This window comes from Labrus bergylta, chromosome 3 (genome assembly GCF_963930695.1).
Source record: "Labrus bergylta chromosome 3, fLabBer1.1, whole genome shotgun sequence".
Lineage (NCBI taxonomy): Eukaryota > Metazoa > Chordata > Actinopteri > Labriformes > Labridae > Labrus > Labrus bergylta.
In genome coordinates this window covers 32,157,493-32,171,174 of record NC_089197.1, presented here as the reverse complement: position 1 = coordinate 32,171,174, position 13,682 = coordinate 32,157,493, and the positions used below count along the sequence as shown (strand labels likewise).

The 13,682-nt window shown below is 41.9% G+C and overlaps 1 protein-coding gene across 1 annotated transcript; it reads right to left on the bottom strand.

Annotated features, from left to right (window-relative positions):
* On the bottom strand, positions 1-5,574 carry larp6a (La ribonucleoprotein 6, translational regulator a). The gene is made up of 3 exons (XM_020657752.3): positions 4,745-5,574; positions 2,823-3,021; positions 1-1,948 (listed from the first exon to the last, which is right to left on the bottom strand). The coding sequence occupies exons 1-3, from the start codon at positions 5,530-5,532 to the stop codon at positions 851-853; spliced, it is 2,085 nt and encodes a 694-aa protein (XP_020513408.2). The 5' UTR covers positions 5,533-5,574; the 3' UTR covers positions 1-850.
* Between the last annotated feature and the right edge of the window lie 8,108 nt (positions 5,575-13,682).

The following is a 13,682-nucleotide window of genomic DNA, read 5'->3' as shown; positions in this document are numbered from 1 at the left end:
TTATTGCATTTTTAGTGATTTATTTGTACAATAGGAATTGCACTGTACAAACATTCCCGGTTTAGATGTAAAGGCAAGAACATACGAGCACTCGTTCTGCCTGACCTGATCCCTCAAACCTCACTGCAAGCGCAGACTGATGGAAAAAAAGATATGCCAAAACAAAATAAAATAAGGCTAAAAAATAAATAAGCAGACATCTGCTGAACAAATAAACATTTACAGGGCTATAGAGACCCCTACCAACAAAGTGCCAAAAGGTACTGAAAATACTGAAATTAAAAAAGGCAAAATAAAAACAAAAAAAATAAACGTCATGTCCTGGTTTGACCATCTAACCTGTATGGCAGTGGAGCTATTATGGCCTCAGTTTAAATAGCATGTAAAAATGGAGCTCACAGTAGACAAATACAGAAAAAGGCATATGGTGATACTTCTATCAAGTCCATGTGCCTATGTCACTTAAACCAAGAACACATTTACACGCCATCCACAGACACACAAGACAGAGGACATTTTTCAATTCAAATAAAAGTGGAATTCCCTCTCCAACCTGCCCCATGTTGAACAAGATTAGACAACAGTGGAGATGACATGGTCCATTTTGAAAAGCATTGTCAATTTACATTCACTCAAAATTCCCATTGGTAAATCACTAATGTTACCATGGTAACTGAAAAAGTCGTATAAAAATATAACAAAGACTGAAAACTGATGCACTCAACAAAAATATATCTACACAGTCTCAAATGCTGGGCGCGGGGGGGGCTGAGTGACATGGCCAAGAACAGCTCAAATATCCAACCTATCACTACACACTTCTCAGGAATGCATAAGGGAGCTCCACACACTAAGTCTGAGTGGCGGCCGTCTTCCCCCTCTCGGCAACAGTGACACAGTGAAAGCCGCGTGTTCCGTCAGGACCCCTTGGCAGCCGAGTTACGCCTGGTGGTAGACCGTCAGCATTCTGGATCTTTCTACCCATCATGGGGCTGCCGACTGGACTGCTCTCCTGAGACGCCACCTGCTTACGCCGCTGAACCCACGGGCTCCCTGAAGGAGTCAGGCTACTATCCGAGGAGTAGTCTGCCCAGCGGCGGCCGGGCTCCGGGCTCAGTCTTCCCTCGCTGGCTAAGGGGAACTTGTGGGAGTGAGGAGATTTGCGCTGAGGACAGGGGCTGGCACGGGGACTGGACCAGGGACTGTTGCGCGGGGATATACCAGGACTCAAGTGATTGTTCTGGAAACTGATGCCTGCGGTGGTAGGACTGAGCTTGTTGCAGGACTGAGACTTCCGGGCTAGCCTAGGGGACGTGGGGTTGCTCTCAGTGTCCGAGGAGCTGCAGGCCGAGTCGTCCCCGTGGTACTGCAGCTCTCTTACTCGGCTGTTGAGCGAGCGACTTTTGCGCATCCCTCCTTCCTCGCGAGGTCGCTCTTTTGGCACCTTCTTCTTGGGTGGCTTGGTGCCAATCAGGACTACTTTCAACCCCAGAGAACCCGCCCCTCCATCCTCGTTCCCCACAGCTTCATTGGCTTTGACAGCAGCCTCAACATCCTCAAACTCCACGATGGCACACTCCTCTGTGCCGAGCTGTGCGTAGCGGCTGCTCAGCCTCTTCAGGTCCGCCGGCAGGTCCTTCCCCGGCTTCAGGACTCGGACAGAAGCGATGGCGCCATACGTTCCAAACTCCTTCAGGAGCAGCTTCATCAGCTGCTCCTGCTGAATGGCTCCACCTTCAATGCCTCCATTGTCTTTAGTGAGAGCAGCCAGCTCCGGCCACCTCTGCAGATCACTCAACAGGAGCATGCGGCTGGGCAGCGACTCGCTGGCAAAGACTGGCACTGTAGATTTACGCCGCACCTTACGGCCCTCATCATTCAGCTCAAGCACCTTCGAGTGTCTCAGAGCGTAAGCAGTCGTTCTCCAGTCACGAGTCAAGTGTTTCACCTACAGAGAGACAATAATCGTGTTACAAGGGTGAGCTGTCAAGGGGGTTTAAGAGGTTCATCTAAGGACCATTAGGTTCAACTGAGAGTCATGAAGCTCTGGTTTGAAGAATTGGCTAAACAATAGCTCAATCAATTTGGCGTACCATCTTCCATCAGTTGCACTTCTTCAATCGATACCTTTGCTGACGGCATAATCACAGACTCGCACACTCAAAACATTCTGGTTTCACTGCATTAATCACTTCACCAATTTACCCATGTTCAATATAATAATACATTTTATTTAAAGGCACCTTTTCAAAACTCTCAAGGTCACCTGACAGAGCAGAGATAAAAACAACACAACAATCAAATTAACATTAAAAACACAAATGTACAGGATGTAAAGGAGTTAGGAGAACCAGATGGAGAATGATCAGACTGAATAATATGCCAGTTTACCAAGATGTGTTTTGAGATGAGATTTGAAAATGGAGAGATATGCATCATCTCAGCGTTCTCAATCTCACATTTGCATCCTTGTTTATATTTATAAATGACTGTGTGTGAGGGGATTCAGTTCACTTGTGGCATAAACAGAAAAAAAAAACACCCCAAACAAATCTGCATGCATGAGTCCAGAGTGGCACCAGCTGCTGTGAAGTAGTACGAGAATGTCATATTACCAACAGCTAGTATGTTGACACTATAACTGTCAGTTACTGATTTAATTCTCACCTTTTCTGTCTCCATCATCACTTGGTCGTTACAAAATGTTTTCGGGGCATTTATTTAGCATGGTTTCTATCTCAATCTACTTACAGAGCACGATATCTACAATAAAAGGAATGTTTAACTGTTTCATATTTTGCTTTCCTTTCCATAATGTTTACCTTTTTGAATGATGTGAGCAGCTTGACACTGACGAAGCCGAGCTTGTTGCGTCTGACGTGTTTGAGCAGGAAGGCGTCGTGCTCCAGGTTCTCATCGGACAGGTAGTACTCGATCTGAGCCACCAGCTTCTGGATGAGCTCTGAATCCGGGGGCTGCCAGCTCTCCTCCTCCAGCTCCCCTCCGCTGGTCCCGGCTCCACTGCGTGGGAAGAAAAAACATTCATCATGGTCAGCAGAGACTCGCTTCTCTAGTTTATCACTGAACCAGCAGAATGCTTCACATCCTGATCTGCCAAATATTACAACCGTTACACATTTTCACAATACAGCCAGAGGATTACAAGTTGTTGGCATGACTACATCTTCATCCTGACATAGCTCTCCTCACAGCAGCTGACAGGCTGAGTCCTCCAGCCACAGTCACCGGGGCTCAGTGCCAGACCCACCACAGTGTCCCACCAACCCTGAACCTGCCAAGACCTCTCCATATGAAGAGTGCAGAGTCACAGGCTCTCCCTCCTACACATAATATGGAGGCTCAACAAATCAACTTCACATGACCTACAAAAACCTGGTGCCCTCACTTTACAGTCAAAGCTTTCAGGCACAGTTAAATCCCAATCAGACACCTGGCAGGAGCTGTGGAGCTGCACGGTCAGGTAGTCTGAAGATTAAAAAGAGAGTGAACAAAATTTGGTGGATGACTCATCACCTCTTCCCTTACTCGCACACACACACACCCTCACAGTCAATAGCTTTCCAGCACGCTGACCGCAGAGCTGGCACGAGCACTCTGCTTTCAAAGTAATCCAGACAAAGACAGCCAGGAGGGAAGCCTTTTAGGAGGAAACATCATCATACACACACGAGAATTTAAAAAAATGTGAATGAAAGAAGAAATCACAGCATAAAAGTAGGGAAATAAAAAAAAAAAGCCATGAGAGAGAGTTCAATTTGAGTTCTGCAGGAAAATTTAGTTAAAACAGCAACATGCACAATCTTTTCTCCAAACTTTTACCTTTTTTCAAGATGTCACAAAGCCCCGGGGGTGCACAGGTGTTGTAGACTCTTATGTTTGAGAAACAATATGGTGTGACCTACACGCAAACGCTTGATTTGGACACAATGATTTATTTTCCCCTCTGGCCTTTCTGACTCACTCTGCTCACATACTCTGAGAAGGCAACTTATAGGCCAGAGGATAAAAATAGCAGTGCATGACGCAGGGGAATTAGATTAAAGTGAAGGTGCCATCCTTCCTCTATTTAGCCCTCCCCCCCTTCCCCACTCTCCTTCAGGTGTCTGCTTTAACAGCACGGATGCTGCCCACAGGTGGTTTAACACTTCCTGTTCAGCTGGCAGGAGATAATAATAACCCTGAAGTATTATTTTCAGGGAGGATCAACACCCACAATTGTGGCCAGCTTTTTGTTCTCAGGGCACATTGTGAAGCTGTTGACTGGCTCCTGTTGTCATAGTGGTAAGCTACCTGTGTGGATTACAATTGTATTTGTACAGTAGCCTCTCTTTACTCGGCTGGCATTCTTTCAGTTAAATAACTCAACTGCATCCTCACAGCTCACCTGACAGTCCACTTAGCCACTAAGTGAAGATATGTGCAAAGAACGTATCAAATAGGGAACTAAGAAAGGCAAACAGGGTTTCAGTATCCTTGGCAAAAAGAGCAACACGTTTCATTCAATCTCAAACTTTGCTGAACTAAGTTTTTCTTCCACGTGATTTTGGATTTTTAAAATTGCATTAATTGACTTTCCAGGTATTACTTTTATAGATTACTTTTCTGCCAAGACAACATTATTTTAATAGTGAATTATACAATTGACCCAATATGAGCTTTGCGTCCTTGTTACCAAGAGCATCGTGAGTTAAGAAAATTAACCCAAAGTAGCCAAAAGTCAAACCTTGATTTATCATGTCTTCCGATGTCATCCTCGCTGCAGCTTCCTCCGAGGAAGTCAATGATATTAGATGACACTTCCTCAGGCTCCTCGTCCTCTGCTGCCTGAATGGCCACTGTTATCGTCACCGTCCCCATCTCTTGCGTGTGCTGATCCACAGTGATTACTTCATCGACGCCCTGCTCCACTGACGTTTCCAAGGCGCACTCCTTTGAGCTCGGATCGAGGATCCCCACAGACCCGCTCATGTTCCCCGGATAAGTCAAGGTGCTTCCTCCACCCGCCTCTCGCCTCTCGTCCTCGGATGTAGCAGCAGCAGCAGCAGCAGCGCCGCCCTGGAAGCTTACAGTCTTGCTCGACTCGAAGGCACAGACAGGATACGGGGTGCGTAAACCTGCTCGATGCTTCTCAGGGCACCAGTGATGGCGGAGAAGGACCAAAGGGGCTCCGAAGACGCGCTCCACGGCTCGCCAGAGACCCCCGATCCAGATCCGACCCGTATGAGGGCCCTGAGGAGCAGCGGGGGTTTTAGCAGCCAGCGAGACGCAGCCTGAACCTGACGAGACCGACGGGCTGGAGCCTCCTCGGGCTTCTAATGCTGCTGCTGCTGCTACGGCTGCTACTTCCTCATATGTAAGAGGCTTTCTGCTTTTGAAACGAGCTCTGGGATTGGACCGCGGCAGCGTCTCTTCGCACTCATTCCCAACCCACAAGCAAAATGTGACACAAAGCCAAGAGGGAGGCAGGAGGAAGGAGAGACAACGCATAAAGGCGTTCACTAAAGCGTGCATGTTTGGCTTTTTTCCACTCCGGTTTTTTTTTTTTTTTGCCCACTCACAGTTTGGTCTGTTTTAAGCAAAAACACGATTGTCCCGTTAACATGGCTCTCTAAGTAGGGGATCCAATTCACGTGCTCCTCTCTAATTGGCAAATTGCCGTGCCAAGGACGACCCCTTGTCTAACACCGCTAATTGGATAATATGCTTCCAGCGTCGGGGTTACACGCACAGGGCAGGTGGTTCATGTGCCTGAAAGAAAGATGAATGAGATTAATAAACCAACGAGATGTAGCCTACGTACGTAAATCCAATTTGATAGCAAAAAAATTGGGTGTCCACACTCCACATTAGTTTGACATACACTTTGGCGTATGCCAAATTTTTACATGAAATTTGGTTACATTTAGTTTTGGAAATTGGCCATGCAATCTCATTGCCATGGTTTCAAATAAACTGTCACGACTCAACGAGTGTCATCAAGGCCACTCCCAGTCCTACCTTAACTCCTTCTGAGAAAGTATAGTCTGCCCAGGGCCGTCGATAGAGAAAGCTAGATTAGACCATATGGCCCATGGAGGTCACCTATAAACTTAATACTGAAGATAAGCAATGCAATAGATGAACTCAGATGTTCACTGTGACTTCAAATAAAACTCCATATTATTTTTGTTTTTTCTCAAGTACAATGTATCCTGGTCATGTCATTTTTTTATTTTTTTTAATCTAAAGCCAACATGTCAGAATTGCAACCTTAATTATGAGGTAAACTATGTGGACAAACACTGTAAAAGCCCTGGAATGTGTTTGTGTGCATATGTGATTGTCTATGCCTAAATAGCCTGAAATGTATTTGTTAATGTTAAAAGTGCATGTGGAGAGAGCAGGCACATGCATTGATATTAATAAATCAGATTTAGGGCTCAAACTTGTCCGATGAGGGCTCATTTCAGGGACTCTGTCATTTCTGTTGGTGGGCCTGCTCCTAACGTCATTCCCAACACAAAAAATGCAAAAAATAAATATCTTTATTAAAATGTATTTTATCATTTTGAGCTTTTATAAAGAAGCAAAACAATCCTTTGAAAACCTCATTGCTATGTGTATTTAAGTTTACCCAATGATATAAATATTCAAATAAACTAAACCAAAGACACCATTATAGTGTTTATAACCTGTAAAACCTCAGTCAAATAAAGGTCATAGCAAACTATGATTAATGTTTATTCAAGGTAGCCTAATTGAACCTCTGATTAACTGGTTTGTTGATTCGGAGCTGGGGAGCATATGCAAGTTCACTTGAAAGCACAGTATTACACACATCTGAAAATGTCTTTCTGGGCTATATCTCAAGTTTTGGTAGCTTGTTGCTGGCCTCCATCCTAATTGCCCTGTAAATCACCCACTAGTGTTGTTGGCTTCTGCCTGCCCTGCATGAAATGTCTTTACACCTCCTCACCGGCGAGCCGTGCTCTCAGCTGGTGGGCAGTCTGACTCACTCCCTGCACCACATGCCTAATACAGGACTCCAGCTTGTGCACAATGCATCATAGGGGGGGGGGGGGGAGAGACAATGGGTGAAAGAAAGAGGGAGGGGAAGATTGTCAACAAATAAGCAGAGGCATTCAGATTTTCAGACTACTATTTTGTGAGTTCAAGGGAAAAAAGTCTGCCAGCATGGTGTTTTTTTTCCATTACAACATGCAGGCCTCTCAACTTATACCGAACCAACAAAATAAAGATGTTAGTGTTTAGAAACTGTGTGACAAACTGTCCAGGAATAGATTTCACGGTTGCTTTAATTGCCTGTTAGGGTCATTTTTTGCTGTCTCCTCTTTTCAGGCAATCATAGTTGTCCTATTTTCACATGCATGATCTTTAATCAGTCACCCCTCACAATCTCACAATCATGGCAGCTTTACACACAGGTCATATATTCAAACTGTAATTGATGAAAATGGGTGTTGACATTGGACATTCTATATAGATTTACAATGAAGCTGGAAACTACTGCAGCAACACCTCTGTTGTTGTTTTTCTTATTCACATTACACTCTGCTGGTTCATCTTCTTGAAGACTGTCATTATCTCATCCTTGGCTCATTTTGTACCACTGACCCTCCAAATATTCTCCGTAAGGTGGTTCTTTAGAGTTCTTTCAATTATTTCTTTCTCCCAATTTTGTCTTTGCCTTGCCAAACAGGCTTGACTTCAGCTGTACTTTGTGTTTCGGGCCTACTGGAGCAAAAGTTACAATGCTAACAATGCAATCCAAAATGGCACACATTGTAAACTTCAATTTAGCATGTTAGCACTGTCATTTAGATCATGATAGCTTGCTGATGTTTGCTTGTTAATGAATGAATGAATTAAGTGACTTATCTGTGGGTTTCTGTGTTGTGTTGTGATAGTTTTAAATGATGCTGTGATGCCTGGATTCTTGTCGTTGACCATGATTTAATCTTGCAGAGACTGAATGAGATACATAATCCAGCTCCTCTCCATAGACTGTAAATATTAATGGACGAAGCCGGCGTAACATCATCCATCTGTTGCTGCAGGGGGGCTCTGGAAACCCATCGGTAGAGGTCGCCATGCTGGAATGCTGTCTCAACCCAACTTTCAGTCAACCTATCGACAGGCTAAGAGCTGGAGCTTAGTTAGGCACCCCCTGTACAGTGTGTGCTGATGAAGACAATAACTAATCAGACCAAAATCGTTTTTGGACATTTTTTTTACGTGGTGTTTATTTGACTTCCGGGTGTCTTGGAGTCAGAGTCAATGTGACACCCGAGGAACTGTGTTTTTTTTTTTTGCACTTCCCCATTGGCTTCCTTTTCAACACCAGACGATGCTGCTTTCTTCTCTCCCGCAGGGAATTGTACAATAGGGCAACAGTGACAAAACAAAAAAATAAATGTACAAAACATACCTGGATGAGACACAAAACCACCATGACATTTCTCAGCCCGCCTATGCTCTTAGTAGCTACACATATACATAAAACAAATGTTAGCTTAATTTGCAGAGCATGTTATTAGCTAGCTTGCTGTAACACACAAAACAATTCTATGTGACTTGCTAATTAAATGTATACATCATGGTGAAAGACACTACTGCAGAAGGGAATGGATGAAGGTAATAAATTAGCAGAAAAAATTACAACCACCTCTCCCACAGGAAATTGTACAACAGGGGAGGGGGCAAAATCACTATCATCACCAAAGAAGAAGAATACAGAGGAAGACAGGGCTGCAAACTACAACACAAGTACATCAGTCAAACATTCATTTGGCAAATGCAGAGTAATTTTGTGTAATTAAAAAAAAAAACACAACGGAAGAGACAGGTGTAAAGATGACACTGTTTACATTAATGTTAGCATTTAGCTCCAAACATTGCAGTGCCTCACGGAGCAGCTAGCATGGCTGTTCAATCTTGAAGAAGAAGGAACATGTGGCATCGATAATTATGTGACATCTACAGAGATTTAAATACATTGAACCCACCCACGAGCACACACGCAATACAATGAATAAAGACTTCTGAATGAGTGACAGTTCCCTTTGAGATACTTATTTATTATGTAAGACAGAGATCATTGTTAAAACCTGCCATGCCACATACAGTAGTCACAGTAATTGTTGTTGTAAGTGTCAGGCAAAGAGCAATGGGGAATGTGCTGATGTAAGACTCGCAGTGTAAAAACTATTTAAATACAGAATTTTTGAATTCTTCGTCACCAGAAAAAAAGCGGACCTGTTTTTTTTTTGTTATTCACTCAAAGAAGTGCTCCTCTCTTGTCTTTGCAAAGCTTGATATCATATAAGCAGTAAGACATGGCAGATGGAAGGGGTCTTGGAAACCAATCTGTATCCCCCTTCCTGTCTGTTTCTTCTTCCATGTTTGAAGAGAACTGAAAAACATGGGGGATGGTTGCAAACCCTGTCAGGAAATGTGTTCAACCCCCATCACAGCAAACAAAGCAGTGTTTAAACACGTGAATTTGTAATTTGCTCAATTCATTTAAACTCAAAGAGAGATCTTTCATTAGATTTATCTGAGTAAGAAGCATCAAAAATACATTATTTCATCCTTGCCTTGTGATGCTGATATGTTTTCTTTAATATCTTTTTGTATATTGACCTAGTTAAACAAAAACAGTAGTCACCATCATTTAGGGGCAAAGTCAGATACTATTGATAATTTGAGAGCTATGGGAGCAATTAACTGAACCTGCTTTTCTTACTGTAATCTGTAAACATACTGAATGTGACATTTAAACACATACTGGTTCTCCCAGTTAAGTCACTATACTCAAAAGCATTCACTGATCATGAATTGAAGCATAATAAAAATGAACTCATGCTGTCATGCCTGCCCCTAAACATCTGCCAGAGTTTCTCATTCACACATGTCCCTCACACCGTGAAGTTTCCCTTTCACAGACCAACACTATGATGTCAGTTTTCCCCCCTTTACATCCTTCCTAAGTGTAATTGGATATATTTACAGTATTAACAATCGAGCAGAGAAGAACACACTGGCGAGCAAAAAAAGAGTAGGAAGCTTTATCATCTGTATAAAGATCCAGCTGAAATAAATGTCATCAACCCCGCCTGCTCGCTCGTAGTGGATTTTCCTCAATATTACCTGCTGCGTTCACACATCGGCCCAACCCAATTTCTTGCAGGAAATCTTACTAGGGAGCTGGCAGGATAAATTTGGGTGAAGCTGGGGTGTTTGCATTCACACATTTAGCTCACCCCAAAAAAGAATCAGTTTTCTTCACGTGTGAAAATACCATTACACATGCCCAGGCTCTCTGCCAGATAAATAAAGCAGTAGATCAAGTACATCAACATTGACCATAGCTTTTCTGTCATGTTATGTTTTAAACGAGAAAGCCATATCAAAAAATGTCCCTCTTTCAACATTCATATTTCTCCTATCATTCAAGTCAAGGGTCATACTGTTCTTGAATAAAAACCCTTAAATCACACTGAAATACACAACATAGATGTCTCCAAGAACACACACACAAATCAGATAAAAGGTAGCACATACATAAATGACACCTTTTAATGGTTCTGCGTCTGTGTTTCTTCAGGGAATCGCACAAGATGGATGTAGCCTTTGCAGATTGGATTGCAGATTTATAAATATTGCCTACTACTAGAATTCACGTTGTGCTTTTTCATCATATCTGTCATACAAATAGCTGAAGATCCCCTCCCATAATACAGTAAGTGTCAATCTGCTCTTCAAAAATAGACAGTCAATCTGTGGGATGTCCCTTTAATGAATCTGGACCTGTGTTCTGCGAGCAACCGCTTACTGCCAGAGTGAAAAGGCTCGAAGTACACGACAATATCTACTTGATCACATTAGAGTTCTTTTTTGTGAGTGACTGAGATTATAGGAGCAGTGTGCTAAGAGATACTGTTAATAGAGCCAGTGCCGGCTCTAGCCATTTGTCCATGTTGTGCTAGCCTATAGGCCAGAAAAGGTGGTAAATAATGAAAAAAAGGCAGGATCCTTGAAACAGCAATATTTGCTCTTTACCTTGGTTCCTTCTCTGCCTGAGTACAATCAGACGTTAATACCTGGTTACATGGCACAGACTGCTCTGTATATGAAAACATTTCAGAAGTAGTAAACAGGAGGTCAATGATAGGGCTAGGCCAGCATTAAATAGATCCAAGTTAGCTGAGAAAAGCATGTGACTCACTGGCATAGCTCGCCAACACACCTGTTTTTCTGCTGAACCATCATTAGTGTTATTTAATGCACCTGTGCCTCTTCCTGTAATGACAAATGTTTACTGGAGCAGAGGACAAGTCAGAATGTAATGGTTATGGGTGTTGGTACAAATAATAATTTGCTGCTTTGAATTGGATTCTCTTTTGGTAATGTTTAGAATTATACTTTAAAAAAAGTGGATTGAATCTTATTATTTGTCACTTTTCTGAATGTCAAATGAGAACTCTCCCCGAGTAATCTGACTGCACCAACATCTCAAAGGTCTGTGACCTTAGCATGGGCTTGTAGTGTTTGTTTAGGCCACTGTGTACATCTCTGACCATTTGTTTCCTTGTATTTACTCTGCAATAGGTGTACATTGAGAGGGCATGTGTGATTGGCTGATATTTCACCTTGACCATGTGAGTGAGAATGATCAGCACTGTGATGTTAAATGACTCAAGAGGCCTAACAAACATGGCCAGCTTAACGTGACTGTTGCCCTCGTTTAGGCCGACCCACAGCTGACCTCTGTTCTGCATACCCACTGTGGAGTATGTATTTACACTGTCAAGTGTCAAGACAGTTAGCAAGTCAAGTTTATTTATGAAGCTCATTTAAAACAACTTAGGTCAATGTTAAAAGACCTGTACAACCAAAAGAAACAATAAATTGAGATAAAATCCCAATAAAAGAGCATCCAATGAGATTATACAGAAAAATACTGCGTAAAATGAAACATGATAATAAAATGAAGAGAATAAAACTGGAGCAAAGATTTAAAAAAATAAACAAAATAATTAAAACCAATTTGCTTTACAATAAAAATAATAAATAAAAAAATTGGAGGAGTGAAGTTCAACTTGATTTGATAGCCATGAAGAAGAAATGCATCTATACAGCTGTGACTTAAAAATGTCTACTGAGCAGATCGAGGAAGACTTTTCCAAAGCTTATGGAGCCGCCACTGCAAAGGCTCGATCCCCTCTGTTTTTAAGTTTTGATCTCTGGACTTCGGAGCAGTTGGTTTGTTGATCTAAGTGGTGTAACTGGAGTATGATAGTGCAAGAGATCAACAAGATAGGAAGGTGCTTATCCATTTGAATTCTTAAAATCAACCCTATAAAACACACATGGAGCCAATAAAGCCAGGCTAAAATAGGTGTAGTGTTGTGTTATTTATTCCCCCAGTAAGCATTTAGCTTGTAGAATAAATGAAATGTATTATATCTGTAGAAAAAAAAAAACACATTCTCTCACGACAAGGCAAAGTCTGTGGTAACATAGTCAATGACAAATCTACCTAACACCTGCCACAGTTAAATGTTTGGAATGTGTGGAAATGCAATACTGTTTCTGGAAGTTTGTGTTTTTGTCTCTTTTGAATTTCATCATATAGTGATTATAAGGTTAGTATTTATGAATGAGTCGTAAGGACTCTTACTTTACCTTGTTAGTATGAGGAATCATCCAGACTTTCTTGCAGTTGATATAATTTAAAAAAGTATTCCAATATGACATTAGGCCTACATGTGGAATGGAGACAACAGAGCACATATATTTCTATTATTATTATTATTATGAGGTAGTAGTGAGAAACTGATTTTACCTACAGGTGAGTCAATTGGGTCAGACGAGGAGACTGAGATGGTAGGAATACCTCGTAAATTTCAATAGAGCAGTGGTTCCCAAACTTTTTTGGCTCGTGACCCCACTTAGACTTCAAAAAACTCTGGCAACCCAAGTAATTCAAAACAGGTTTTGACTAAAATAACTATGTTTTCAATCATGTTATATTTTTTTTCACTGTGTTGCAAGTAGGCCTAAATATTTATTTTAGACCATATTTAGGCTTTGATGACATTTGTGCACAATGGATGACAACTCTGCAAGTTATGTTTGGCATTGGCCATGGCCCACAGTTGTCTGAGTTCAATATATTTTAAAATACAATTTATTTTTTATTTATCAATAACTTAACATTGCTCCACATGGGGTTGAGACCATGGGACTCCAGGTTTGGAATCAATTCTATATAAACATAGACTGTAAATATTATATATAATATATAGCATATATATAAAGCATTAAAGTATGAAGGAATAGCGTAAAATACAATGACGAATTCTTTAGGGGTTACAGGAAAAATTATATGCAGACAAGAACTCCCTGTAAGAGAGTAAAAGTCACTCTTAATTTAACAGCTGGCTCACCAGAAGAATATGATTCTGGAAGTGAATACACATTTAAAAAAGTGATTTCCTCTTAATAGTTTTAAGACGAAGGACATTTTCCTCACGGAGAACATTTTTAGTGACACAGGAAGTGGGTGTAACCAAGTAACGCAGTTGTTGCCGTGGCAACAGTATTTGTCACAGACGGAAGATTTTATCGCCGGTTGTGAAGATTAATTCTGTTTGAAT